Source organism: Hypanus sabinus, chromosome 13 (genome assembly GCF_030144855.1).
Source record: "Hypanus sabinus isolate sHypSab1 chromosome 13, sHypSab1.hap1, whole genome shotgun sequence".
NCBI classification, from domain to species: Eukaryota; Metazoa; Chordata; class Chondrichthyes; order Myliobatiformes; family Dasyatidae; genus Hypanus; species Hypanus sabinus.
Genome location: NC_082718.1, coordinates 44,255,439 through 44,270,621, shown reverse-complemented (window position 1 = coordinate 44,270,621; position 15,183 = coordinate 44,255,439). Strand labels below are relative to the sequence as shown.

Here is a 15,183-nt window from a genome sequence, read left to right as displayed (position 1 = left end):
TCAGGTACGCTGAAAGCCCACATCTCACAGGAGGAGCATTCCACCACATTAACCATCCAGCCTACACTGAACTAAGGTTTAAGGGTTTATAGACATAAAAAGAGCTTACCTGTTCTTAATTGTGTATTTTCCCTGACACCTTTGAGTTTTGCGCTCTCTTCACCTTTACTCACCAAAGCCTGAGCCCTTGAACACTGGTACACTCCAACATCGATTATATTGTGAATGCCTGCAAGAAAATGAATGTCAAGGTAGTATATGGTGTCATGCATTTCAATGTCCATCATCACCAGTGGCCTAGTAGCATGATCACAGGCCAAACTGGCAAAGTACTGAAAAACATACCAGACTGGGTCTGTGGCAACTACTGAACAAAGAGGAGGGATAAACCAGCCCCACCTTCTACCTGTGGAAAAATGTATCCATTCATTACAGTACGGTAAAAGTGAGCAGCTTGCATTCCTTTTTCACACAGAAGGTGCCCGGCATCACTAAATGGGCTAGATTCGGAAGCTGCTCAAAACTGGCCAAAAATAATGTAGGGACTACTTGAAAAGAAACAAAAAGTCATTGAGAGGCTAAGTGAGAGAGTATCACACTGTATGATGTGCTTCCAACTAACTGAATTCCAAGTCAAAAAAATGTTTAATCCTTTATTACAAACCAACATTAAAATCATCTGACTCTTCCGTAATTCACGTAAAACAAAATTGAGTGAGATGAGCATAATTGAATCAAATTCAAGTGAAGATGAGTAGTCAACAAAAAAAAATGCACTCCCTCCTCTCTATGTCGCCGTGCAGGTGAACAGAGGATTAAATTCATTTATTCCTACCGCCACATTACAGCGTGCGCCACCAGCCAACTGCTGCCCAAACCACATGAGGATGCACAATACAAATACATTACAGACACTCAATAGATACGTGGCTCCTACTGATAGTCTACTGCACCTAATGTATATGGCCAGAATTTGTAAACATATGGCCAGGCATATCCCTCACTGTATCACAACTATAAAACCATGGAATCAGCTGTGGTTCAGAAGGACATGCGGCTGGCAGCAGCAGGATACCTGAGAGGAGGTGCCACCCCAAGCGGAGCTGCAGCACAGGACTATGTGATTGTCGCGTAGTAAAACGAGCATGTCAGATATATTGAAGCTTACTTTTTAGGCTGAGACAAAATGACAGGGCGATTTGATTAAGATTATCAGGATTACGTGGTTTTGTTTGTTGGAGCTGCGGAGGGGTGTGGTGAATTTGTGAAAGGTAAGCCTGCTTGAAGTTTTCAAGGAGAAAGGTGATGCCTATGAAATCATATTTTAACTGAAAATGACAAACTGTACCTAATTTGCAAGTATTCTTATGTTTCCCTGATTCCAGTGCTATTCATATTCTGATAAAGTTTATGGCGTTTACTAATTATAATTTTTCACTGTGTTTAGACAAGAACAATTTGGGATCGAGTTCACTGCTGCAACTCATGTTTATTGAAAGAAGGTATTCACGTGCCATCTTTATTCCCAGTTATAGTTTAAAGCAGTTGCAAACTGTGACAGGCTCGTGTGTTTCAGCTGGATTCTAGTGTGAGGCAGAGGATTGTCTCAAAAAGTTCCGTCATTCTGGAGAGCAAAATCACTACATCCAGTACAACAGTCATTAGTAATCTCTCAGATGTGAATCCTTGTACATCTGATTGCATTTGTTCTCATTTCTTCTCACACTATTTTTCACACACACAGCAGATTTCAACATCTGGCTTTTGGAACTATTAACCCAAATTCACACTTTAAAGCCAAGGAATTCCTTTTTGTATTTAGGGTGGGAGTTCCTCAATTTCACTCTGGGAAACAACTCATCTGCACCCCAATCACAGGCCACTTAAAGAAAGTGGGTGCAGCATGCAAGCTAACAAAAACATTTCAATTGAACCACCTAGCAGCCTCTGTGATACCTCTCTAGCGACAGAAAGGAAATCCTGAAAACCCAGCTAAAATACTCAATGCAAATATTAATTAATCGCAGATTACTTTCCCTCCAGCCTTCATAAAATGATCTAGCTACCTATACAGCAACTGTTATCTGGTGAACAGGCCCGAGGCTAAGTCGACCTAATTCAATTGTTTCTTTCCCCTTCCTTCTCCATCCTCAATAAACCCTGCTGCGGATGACAAATCATACAAATTTTACAAAAGTTGCAAGTAGATATATTATGTACGTGTTGGTCCTTTGTTTCAATGTTGAGTTGTTTTCAATTATACTCTCATTCTAATAATTTGGGCACCTGGGAGAACTCCCCCACTCATCCCCTTGATAGAGATGGGACACAAATTTCATCTATGTCCAAAAATGCCTTGGTGGAATGGAATGGGTCTGATGGGGATGCTCTGAAAGCCAGGATAGCAATGGGCTTCCTTTTACATGTGAGAAATAGAGAAGAGTATGAAATATAAAATGAAAATTACCCCTCACTGAAATGCGACCATTGAGCCAACAATGCTCTGGGTCTTTTAGTGTCTGTCTGGAATTTTAGTGTACACACATGTCAAATATATCCGATTAGGTTAACCATGGAAACAATAACCAAAAGTATCCAGTTGGTTCAAATAGTACTTTAATATAAACAAGTAAAAGTTCAGTACAATATATTCTGTTTGATTTATTTAATGTTTATAATTTGAACATGCAGCTAAAATTTTCCTCTATGTACCCATATATTTACCTGTGGTGCCACTAAGCTGAATTGGTAATCCCTACCTGGGGTCTTTCTATTCTGTAAAGGACAGTACCATATTGAGCAAGGTTCATTCATTCAGGTTATCTGAGGGAGTAAGAGGGTTAAAAAATGACATAACTTTAAAACTATAATTCCAAGTAAACCCATCTCCGAACTCCTAGACCTAAGATTCAAAACCTCCTTTTGCAACTGGATCCTTGACTTCCTGACCAACTCACCATTGTCAGTATGAATAGACAACAACCCCTCTGCCATGATTCTCCTTAACACTGATTCGTCACAAAGCTGTATCCTTAGTCTTCTACTTACTTCCCATGTCTGTGTGGCCAGATTCTTCTCTAATTCCATCTACAAGTTTGCTGGTGAATGCCATAGAGGGCCAAATCTCAAATAACCATGAATCAGAGTAAAGAAAGGTGAAAGAGAGCCCAGTGACATTGTGTCATACCAAAAACCTTTCCCTCAGTTTAGCAAAATAAAGAGCTGGTCATCGACTTCAGGAAGGGGCAGTGCACATTTTCTTGTTTACATCCATGCCACAGACATCAAAAGGGTTGAAAGATTCCTAGAAGTGAATATCACCAAGAGCTTGTCCTGATCCAACCATGCAGACAATAAAAACAACACACCAGTACCTTTATTTCCTAAAGAGGCTGAAGGAATTTGGCATAGCACCTTTTGATCATCACAAATTTTTATAGATACACCGTAGAAAGCCTACTCTCTAAATAATCACGGCTTGGTATGGCAACTGCTCTGTCCAAGACCAGCAGAAACTGCAGAGAGTTATGGACACAGCACAGCACATCATGGAAACCAGCCTCTCCTCCGTTTACACTCTGTTTACACCTCACTGCATCTAAAGTAATCAGCATAATCAAAGTTCCCTTCAACCCTGGACATTCTCTCTTCTCCCCTTCCCATTGGGCAGGGGATGAAAAAGCATGAATGCATGTACAATCATGCTTAAGGACAGATTAAAAAAATATTGAATGTTATCCTAGAATGAAAAGATGGACTCTTGAACTCACAAGCTATCTTGTTATGGCCTTACACCTTATTATCTGCCTGTATTGAACTTTCTCTTTAAACGAACACTTCATTTTGCATTCTGTTATTGCATTTTCCTGGTAATATCTCAATGCACCGATCTGATAAAGTAATCTGTATGATAGTACAACACAAATCAAAGTGTTTTACTTTACCTTATACAAGTAGTGATAATAAACCAATTTACCAAATCCCTTTTAATTTGATTTTCCCTTCTCCCCACTTTGAAATGTCTGCAAGAATTATATGGCTTCATAATAGTCTTCCAATTCTATTAGTCATTATCCTCCATCACAGTTGTCATCCATAACATTTGTTGGAGGATAATATTATATTTTATGTTTTAGTTAGTTGCTCCTTGGGAGTCTACCTAACCAAACTAATTTCCTTTCACTTCCCCCTTCTACTAGATATGTTCTGCTATATAAGTTCTATAATGGCAGTTGTTTTGCTGCAAGTAGAAGCAGTTTGTTTGTGTTTTTCCTATTTTTAATATTGACTTGATTTTAATTTTCTTTTCATAGACGCTTGTCAGTTGTTGGTTTATTCCAAAAATGTCACACAGACAAAATCAGGCTGCTTGGCAGAAATTCAGTTGGCAAAATGTCAAGGTAGCTGCCCTGGAAAGGTTGAGTAAGTACTTTTTAGAATAATTGTAGGTGGATAGAGATTACAAAGAGAAAAATGCCTGGGAAAATGTCAAGCAGAGTTGCAGAAGGTGGCATAGCACAAAATTGTTCAACATGGAAGAACTGCAGGCATAAAAAGGGGACAAATTACACAATATAAAAGTCTGAGTAGATGGCATTACGTAATGTGAAATTGGATGGGCAGTCATAATCAGAGGCTGGGGTCATAGTGAAGAACAAACTTCACACAAGCCAAGGATGTCAACCAGAACTTCCAGGATTAAAGCAATATTTCAACTTAGTTTGCCAGTTATCTTTCTGACATTTTTCAAGCCCTCTCCAGCCAAAGGAAAGAGCATAAGAAGGAGAAGTAGACTATGAACGTCTTTGAGTTTGCTTTGCCTCTGATTTGATGTTAACTTCTGCTGCACTTTCCTTTTTGTTCCTCATAAGTCACAATGATTTATCTTAGCCTTCATTCACTATCCAGAGGGGCAAGGTGATGATGTTGAGTTAGATTCCTCATCCCAATACAGGAAAGATAATTCCCTTTTATTGAACTATCAAAACTTCTTGCTGTTCAAAGCAAAGTTTGAAATTATACACACCAAAAATGAAATCACTGTGAAAAGTCATGTGAATCCCACATCAGATTTCTGATATGCAGGTTGAGAAAAGAAAAGAGCTGCTACAAATCACAGTTATTTAGTTTCATACTTTAATTATTCTGGTGTGTTCATTGTATTTTAAGGTATTTAATTTTCAGCTGACATCCAACCTATGCTAAAATTCTTTGGTTCCTATTGATTGATTTTACTTGAACTAATACACAATTTGCCACTCTCTTATTTTCCAGATTTGACACTGATACTAAAAGCATGATAAACGAATGTAGTTGTTGCCAAGCTACCAGGACTGAAAATAGGACAGTGAATCTCGATTGTGGAAAAGGAGTCAGCATGCCCTACAACTATACTTACATAGCAGCTTGCAAGTGCAACAGTAACAACTGTGATAAAAATACACTAGCTTAATTGAGCTCAATTCCTACCATCTGTTGATCCTCTAATATAAAATTGCAACCAATCTGCAGTTAACTTTAAATGATTTTCTTGATATAGCTTTGGCTGGTAAACCCTTTTTAAAAAATAAGGTACTTCCACCTGATCTTATAAAGAATCGTGGGATCTATGCAATTATTTTGTTAAGATGATACATCACTGACAGTTACTAAAATCAATAAATGCACGGAAAGAAATTTTATCTGATGTATGTCATTCTTTCAGACTTTCAGCTTATTAGAAAAACTGGAAGCACTTAGTGGGTCAAGCAACTGCTGTGGGTAAAGAACCCAACATAAAACATTAATATTGTTTCTTTATGCACAGATGCTCTCTTTATTAATTAATAATGACTTTGTCTTATTAATTGCTCAGATTTGAGTTATTTTCAACAGCAATCCAGTAAAAACTATCTGATAATAAAAAAAAAACTGCTGGAGTAATTGAGAGGGATCAGTGAAGGATAAAGGTTGAGATCATGCTGTCACTTGTTAAAATCGGCTGGACAGTGCCACAAGTCACATTTTCAATAGGTTGCAATGGTAAACAATGTTACTTGAACTTTATATCTCAGCAGCAGACAAGTTGAAGAATGCAGCATATGGAGAATGGAGGATTAATAGAAAAAGCATTGAACAGGTTGAGTACTTTAACATGATAACAGCAATGGGAGCTGGGCAGAGCTGCATAGAATGGAAACAAAAGCAGAAAAACAGCCTAGACCAGGATTAAAATGATATGCTTGAAGCATAGTTCACGATGGCAAAGTTGCTCGCAGTTTTACTGAACCCAAGATAGTAGACGGGAAAATTGGCTATGCAGCCTATTTACCTTTCTGCAATAGTCTGTCTGGAATTATGACCTCGGAGACTTTGACAAGCAATATTTGATCTCAGTGACAATGTTAACTCAAGAGAGGAAGAATCAATATTTAATAGCAGTTTAGAGAAATTAATAGAAGGAAATTGTGTTTTGTCATCTGCTCTTCGCTAACAATTAGTAGGCAATCTAAATGTAGATAACATCATCGGATGATTTTGTTGCTGCTTAATTTTATTTGTCATTAGTCTGTCAAGGCATTATTTGTACTAATTTAGCCAGCCAAGCAGCAAGAACGTGGCACATTTCTGCTGCAATTGATGAAACTCTGTGAGTCATAGAGACTCAAAATGGAAACACTGAATCCATGACAATCATCATTCACGCTAATCCTGCATTTAACTCCTCGCAGATTCTACCTCTCACTTAAGGCAAATTTACAGTGGCTAATTAGCCTACCCTCCCACATGTCTTTTGGTTGTGGGAGAAAACTGGAGCACCTGGAGGAAGCATGTTAGTGGTCTTCTGCTGCTTCAGGGTTCAACATATTAGACAATAGACAATAGGTGCAGAAGTAGACCATTCAGCCCTTCGAACCTGCAACGCCATTTTGAGATCACGGCTGATCAATTGCTACCAATACCCAGTTCCTGCCTTCTCCCCATATCCCTTGATACCCCTATCCATAAGATACCTATCTAGCTCCTTCTTGAAAGCATCCAGAGAACTGGCCTCCACTACCTTCCGAGGCAGTGCATTCCACACCTCCACAACTCTCTGGGAGAAGAAGTTTTTCCTTAACTCTGTCCTAAATGACCTACCCCTTATTCTCAAACCATGCCCTCTGGTACTGGACTCTCCCAGCATCTGGAACATATTTCCTGCCTCTATCTTGTGCAATCCCTTAATAATCTTATATATTTCAATCAGAGATGCTCTGCTTCACACTACTGTGGATATTTGAGTTACTGTCGCCTTTGTGTTAGCTTGAATCAGTGTGGCTATTCTCCCCTGATCTCTTTCATTAACAAGGCCTTTGTGCCCATTGAACTGTCACTCACTAGATGTTACTTTTTTGTTTCTCACATGATTCTCAGTAAACTCCAGAGCAGGGTTTCCCAACCTGGAGGTCCACAAACCCCTTGCTTAATGGTATTGGTCCACAGTATACAAAATATTGAGAACTCCTCCTCCAGAGATTGTTGGGTGTAAGAAACCCAGGTGATCAGCAATTTCAGAGATACTCAAATCACCCTGTCTGGCACCAACAATCATGCCCGGTATGAAGAACAACTGAAATTCATGACTATGTTTGCATCCTTTTGTGCATTAAGTTGCTGCCACATAATTGGATAATTAGATAATTTTATTATCAAGCAGGTGTACCAGAGTACCTAATAAAGTGGCCACTGAGTGTATATTTTTATGTAGATGTTATATATTATTTCAGGTTTCTGCTCAGATGGGGACATGTTATGATCAGGCTTTTAAAAAGATTTTTATTTCTAAACCCTTTTTTGTTTCCTTAGACTCTATTATTTTGTCCTATCTGTGGAAGAATAAGCATTCTAGAATTAATAAAGTTTATCTTCAAAAATCTAAAAAAGAGGGTGGCATGGCCTTACCTAGTTTTCGTTTATACTACTGGGCAGCTAACATACGTTGCACTACCTTTTGGTCCTTTTTCCATAGCCAATCCAAGTGCCCTAATTGGGTAGCAATGGAGCTGAATTCCACTAAAGATCTATCTATTTCTGCACTTCTTGGTTCTGCACTCCCTAGCAATTTGTCTAGACAAACTTTCTCGGGTGCGACAGATATACGCTTGAGTTCGACTAAATGTTGAATATTATCTTTTGCTTCTCTCCTGGCTAGACATCTAATCCTCTTTAGATGGAGATATGTTGCCCCGCCCATGCATGCTCAATGGCTTAACGATATCACGTCCTGTTTAGACCTTGAAAAAATCCATTATTCAATTCTTAACTCGGATATAAAGTTTCATAAGGTCTGGGGATCTTTTATTGAGTATTTTCATAATTTTCCTCTTAATTAAGTTTTTTTTCCCGGTCCCTTGCTTTCAGCTCTTTTTTTTTGGTAGTAGGCATTATTATCTTCTGTTTTCAAGTGCATTTACAGTTTTGGGGGTTTGAATGTCCTGATCTATATTCTCTACATTTTGTCTTGGTTGGTCTGGAGTTTTTTTTGTTGTGGGGCTTGGGGAGGATACTAACTTTACATGACTTCAATTTGGGTGCTTACTCAATTATCTTTTTTTGTATTATATTATTATTGTAAGTTTATCTTGCACTGTATTCATTTTCTACTTTGTTTTGAGGTTTCTTTTTTATTTGTAGTGTTGTAGAAAATGCATTAAAAAAATCAATAAAAAAATAAGAAAAAAGGTTTTGCATTGCATTCTTCTAAATATACTAATCATAGCAGTACCTGTTTGCCATATGATTGTTGATTCCACAGTGTACATCATGCATGTCAGAGCTTCTGGAATCATATCAACAGGTAAATTCACAAGCCCTTTCAGTTACCATTTGATGAAACAGTTACTTTCTCCAAAACTGTTCCTGCCCCACCAGCATCATGACCATCGATGCCCCAATACCCTCACCTGTGTTTTCCCCATTCGCTTTGCTATATGTCCCAAACCAAAGTTTGACTTCCAGCCAACACCATATTCTCAAACCTCAGATATATTAAACCTGGGTATTGTAAACCAACATGTTTTTGCAAAGATAGACCCAAACAAAGAGAAAAGTTGGAGAAAGTTTGTAAGGCACCATTTACCAAGCAATTATGTAATGCATTCTCTTGACAAGACGAGAGTCTCAGCCTGAAACATCAACTGTTTATTCACTTCCATAGGTACTGCCGGTCCTGCTGTCCTTTTGTGTGTGTAACTCTGGATTTCCAGCATCTGCAGAATTTCTTGTGTTTTTGATTCAAATTCTAAACTTTTCTAAGAAGGAAGCTGGTCAGCCCCAGTGCAGCCTTTGACCTTGAGCAGCAGCACCAACTTTACCAGATGCAAATCAACACATAACCAAAAAGCCACTTAATTTTGGGATGGATGCCAAAATGTCTACAATTAGATACAGTACATACAGATTAACTCCATCAGCAGAAAATAATTCTGCATGTTGCCCAATACAATGCCTCATTTCTTTGTAAAACAGCAAATTCTTCCACGTGGAGCAGGAGAAATATCAGGGCAGCTCTTGATACTTTTTATTTTAAGTATAGTATCCATTATTTATGACAATGAAAACTGAAATCCTGGCAATGTGTAAAAAACTTGATGTGTATGTAATGAGCTGATATTGGAATCAGCGATGAGATAATGTGCTACATTGTAATTAGCTTTCTGAAGTGTTTCATCTTTGTTTCATTTCCCTGTACTCATTAGGCAACACAGGGGAAAAAGTGGTTGAAACTTCAATCATGTAATTGTACCAGGGACTATTAGTCATATTCTTACAGCAAGGAAGCAGGTACAGCACTCCACTGAGTCCATGCAGACAATTAAGTAAAGCTAATTACATTTCCCTGCAGTGGGTCATGACCTCCTATGACAGAGTATTTCAAATACTCTTCTGAATAGTTAAATATTGTGAGAGCAGCTCCCTGATCTGTGACCTGATACAATGAATTATGTATCTCAAACACCCTCTGTTCCTCAGATCTCTGACAAATCTCCTAATTCTTCTTCTTAAGCCCACCATCCCTACGGGGACGTAGGCCGCTGACGGCAGCTCACCAGAGTCTTCTGCCCTTGACCTGTGACTTCCACTTTCACCACACCACTTCATGCAGCTTCAAAGCAAAGGGCCTTCCTCTCTCAAGGATAAGGTCTTTGGAACTTCTGTTGGTGTTTCTGTAGCTCTGGGTTTTTAAGGAATAGGGTTACTAGTCCCATAACCCACCCTTCTCCTTTCATAGCCAGGCTTGGGATGATCCAAGGTGAAGTTTAAATCTCCTACCTCTTTCCTATGTCTTTTGGTCATAAATACCTATACTTCAGTCAGCTATGATTGAATGGTGGAGCAGGCTTGACCCTTCAAATAGCCTAGTTCTTCTCCTATGCCTTAGTGGTCTTATGGTCTTAATGGACAAGCTTTTCATTATCTTCTCAATGACATCACCCCAGTGCTTCAATGAAAACATGTATAGTTTATCCAATTTCTCTGACAGATGAAATATCCTATTCCAGTCAATCTCTTCTGCACTCTCTCCACAGCTATCACATCTTTCCTCTGGTACAGCAACTGGATTTGCACACAGTATTCCACCTAAGATCCAACTATGTATATAGTTGTACCTTAACCTCCCAACGAAGATATTCTGTGCCCTGGCTAATGAGGGCAAGAATTCCATTTGCCGCCTTAATCACTTTAACCACCTGTACTGCTGTCTCCCTTGGACGTGTTCTGCAAACTCCATCTGTTTCTGTCTGATTCCTTAAGTGATCCACCATCTAATGTGTGTATCCTAGCCTCATTGGTTCTCCTAAAATACATCAGATTTATCATCTATTCTTCTTTTCATCTTAACAACCCAACAAAATGGCTCATCAGCAGCACCCTACCATTCTCACTGTCAGCGATACCACCTATCTTTCTGTCATCTGTGAACCAGCTTATATCTCCTAAATTTCCAAAAAAAAAGAAGAAAATGCCCACACACTGAGCACTGTTGTACACAACTGTTCATGAGCTTGTGATAACAAGAACCACTCTTAATTATCACAAATATGAGAAAGTCTGCCGGTGCTGGAAATCCAAAGCCACGCATACAAAATGCTGATGAACTCAGCAGGTCAGGCAGCATCTATGGAAATGCATAGATAGTTGATGTTTCAGGATTATAATTGCTGAATTCCTCCACATGGTGTGTGTGTGTTGCTCTTAATTATCACTCCCTGCCTCCTTTCACTAAATAAATTTCAGACCCATTTTACTAAATTGGTCTGAATTCCAATGTTTTTTTTTCTTTTTTGACTTCTCCCAACAACACACCTTGAAAGCTTCAAATAGCTCATGTGCAGAACATCCCCTTTATGAACCATGCAGACTATCCCAAAATCAATGTCAAAGTCGAGTTTACTGTCATATACACAATTCCATGTATGCACAGGTGCAATAATAAACTTATTTGCAGCCACATCGCAGACACATAGCATCATATAAGCAGCATTGACAAGAAAAAGCATTAAATTATACTTCTTTTCCAAGAAACTACAAGTGGAATAAAGCAAAGTCTGTTTTAGTGTAAAGTGATTGAAGTTTTATCATGGTGCTAAACAGTAGTGATTAGGGTGTCACCGAATGGTTCAAGAACTGAATGATTGAGAGTAAGCAACCGTTGTTGAACCTGATGTGAGTCTTCAGGTTTCTGCACTTCCTCCCTAATGGAAACTAGCAAGAAAATCATTTCCACCCTCTCCCTTCCCCCCATACTGTATTTTGTAGATGGCATGCATATTTCACAGTGGGGAAGAAAGAGGGGACAGGTCATTATATCCATGCAGTAAGGAGACCTTATAGAACTGAAATGAAATAGTAATAAAAATCCAATGTTTACTAGAAACACAGAGCACAAAGTTAGTTCTGGTTGTTGCAATCAATCATCCCAAACCCAAAAAACTACAACAGGAATGTCTAAAGCCAGTATTCTAGGCTCAACCATGCTGATATAGTCGAAATCTTGTAAGTAAAGAGAATGAGGTGGCTTGTATTGAGAAAAATATATGAACATAGAACATATTCTAGGTTTGGAGAAAAACATTGGGGGGGATATTAAAGGTAGGATTTTTTTTACACAGAGAGTGTTATGATTGTATAGAATGCTCTGTCAAGGGGTGATGGTAGAGGCAAATACATTAGAGACATTTAAGAGACTCTTAGATATGCACATGGATGAAAGAAAATGGAGGGCAATATGGCAGGGTATGGTTAGAATAATCTTACAGGAGGCTTAAAGGCCAGCACAACATTGTGAGCCAAAGGGCCTATAGTGTGCTCTACAGGTTTTTATATTATGAGAGATTGGATCAATCTGCATTTCGAGAGGCAATACAAACCACATCATTCTACTTACTCACAAGGTTTACACTAGATCAGTAATCAACTTGGCTTTGTCAATGGGAAATTGTGAATCACAGATTTGATGGAGTTTTGTTTAAAAGGTGATCAAGAGGATTGATGACGGCATTGTAGTAGATGTTGTCTACATGGACTTCAGCAAATTCTTTCTTAAGATCCTGCATGGCAGGCTGGTCTGAAAAATGAGACTACATCCATGGGATCCAGAGCAAGCTAGCCAATTAGATACAAAACTTTTTTTCTAAGAATTTAGAGGGTGTTCGTGGATGATTGCTTCTCATATTGGAAGCCTGTGGCCAATGGTGTATGGCAGAAATCCATTCAGGGTCCCTTACTGTTTGTCACCAATATAAACAATTTGGATGAGAATGTCAGTTGTGTTGTTAGTAAGTTCATAAGTGGCAACAAATTTGAAGGAGAGTAGACAGTTAATCTAACATTACAGTATGATCTAGTTCAACTGGGAAAGTGTCTAGAAATTGAAAGAAGGAACTTAATTTGGACAACTGCAAATATTACATTTTAGGAAGATAACCAGGGCAGGAATTACACAGTAAATGGCACAGCCCTGGGCAAAGTGGTAGAACAAAACCCAGGGGCAAAATCAGAATCAGAATCAAAATCAGGTTTATTATTACTGCCCTACGTCATGAAATTTGTTGTTTTGCGTAAGCTGTAAATTGCATGCATAATAATAAAAAACTTACAAATTAAGTGAAATGAGTAGTGCAAAAAGAGGGTAAGACAAAAGTGAGCTAGTGTTCAGACCTGCTGAAGAGTCTCGGCCCAAAACATCAACTGTATACTTTTTCAGATGCTGCCTGGCCTGCTGAGTTCCTCCACCATTTTGTGTGTGTTGCTTAGTGTACATGGGTTCATTGTCCATTCAGAAATCTGATGGCAGAGGGGGAGAAGCTGATTCTGCAATGTTGAGTATTTCTTTAAGCTCCTGTACCTCTTCCTTGATGGCAGAAATGAGAAGAGGACATGTCCTGGATGATAGGGATCCTCGATGATGGATACTGCCTTTTTGAGGTATCATCTTTTGAAGGTGTCCTTGCTGCTGGGGAGGCTTGCGTCCACAATGGAGCTGCCTGAGTTTACAACTTCCTGCAGCTTTGTCCAATCCTGTGCCCCTCCATAGCAAATGGCAATACAACCAATTAGAATGCTCTCTATAGTACATCTGTAGAAATTTGTGAGAGTTTTTGGTGGCACACCAAATCTCCTCAAACTCCTAATGAAGTATAGCCACTGTTGTGTCTTCTTTGCAAATGCATCAATTTGTTGGCCCAGGAATAATCTTCAGAGACATTGACATTCAGGAACTCGAACTGTTCATTCCTTCCACTGCTGATCACAAGTACACAGTTCCCAGAAAGAGACAACAGAGTTTTACATGAAGTCTCAACTCTTGTACTCAATACGCTGACCAATTCCACTTGCTGCCTTCATCAGTCAGGGCATTGAGTACAAGTATTGGGATATCACAATACAACTGAACAAGGTGATATTGAGAATGCACTTCGAGTAGAGTTCTGGTTTCCTAGCTATGGAAAAGACGTCACAAAACTGGAAAGGGTGCAGAAAATTCACAAGGATGTTGCCAGGATTGGACAGTTTAAGTTATAATGAAACACTGGGGCTGGGGCAGTTTTTACTGCAGTGTAGCAGTAACCTTAGATGTAGATAAAATCATGAGGTGAATAGACGAGATGAATGTTCACTGTCTTTTTCCCTGTGTGAGGAGTATAAAACTAGAAGGTAGAAGTTTATGGTAAGACGGAAAAGATTTAATGATGATGTGAGAGACAAATTTTATCACAGAGAGGGCAACGGCAATATAGAAGGAGCCACAGGAGGAAGTGGTAGGGGCATGTTCAAAAGACCTTCGGGCATAGATAGGAAATGTTTAGAAGGATGTGGGCCAAATGGGACTACCTCAGGCAAGCACCTTGGCTGGTGTGGACAAGTTGGGCTAAATGGCATGTGACCATATGGTATAACTTTATGACTCTAACAGGAATTTCATCAAAGGTGAAGTCCACAAAATAAGATAAAAGTCCTGGAAAACTGGCCCCCTAACAAGAAACTGGTGGTGTTTTTAGGACTGGAGTAAAGAATCATATTGTAGTTACAAATACATTATCCAATTATGTGATCATTCTGGTTTCTTTCTTCATCACAATAAGGCCATAGAACAGGTGGATGCCTGTAGAATTATAGGATAGCTGATGAGGGTGCAAGAAATTGGAATTACCTTTGCCAATTAACCTTGCAACTAGTACAACTTTGTGATAAGGTTAGAAATGGGAATCCCTACATGGTCACAGGGAGAATGTACTAATGCCACACAGGCAACACCCAAGATCAGGACTGACCACAACACTCTAAAGATGTTCAAATGCAGCATTCACTACTGTGCTACTAAGTACAGTTCCCTGGGGATTGGCAGTATGGCTACCACGTTGTTTAACATTTTAATGATTTGAAGTGAATTTACAGGGCAAAATGTTCAAATTGGCAACATAATGAGGAATAGCTAATTGAGGGCAATAGACAGTATCAAAAGGCTGCAGGATTGGGTAATGGGTTAAATTTAATGCTGAGCATGAGACAATATCGAGGGTACAATTCTGAAGAGGGGCAGGAGAACTGGGGATATAAGTGGGAAATACTACTTATAGGATCCTTGCCTTTGAAAATCAATTCAGAATACAAGAGGGAATCAGTGATGATGTTAAAACACTCATTTGGGCACAGCTGGAG

General features: G+C 39.0%; 1 protein-coding gene across 1 annotated transcript in view; it reads left to right on the top strand.

The window, feature by feature from the left end:
* Positions 1 to 5,676, top strand: part of LOC132403817 (mucin-2-like) — a 96,644-nt gene extending 90,968 nt beyond the window's left edge. Inside the window, exons 40-42 of the mRNA XM_059987534.1 lie at positions 1,448 to 1,502; positions 4,314 to 4,422; positions 5,275 to 5,676. Of these exons, the coding sequence (XP_059843517.1) occupies positions 1,448 to 1,502; positions 4,314 to 4,422; positions 5,275 to 5,452 (342 nt within the window). The 3' untranslated portion in view covers positions 5,453 to 5,676. The remainder of the gene's footprint in view (positions 1 to 1,447; positions 1,503 to 4,313; positions 4,423 to 5,274) is intronic.
* Positions 5,677 to 15,183: the final 9,507 nt, after the last annotated feature.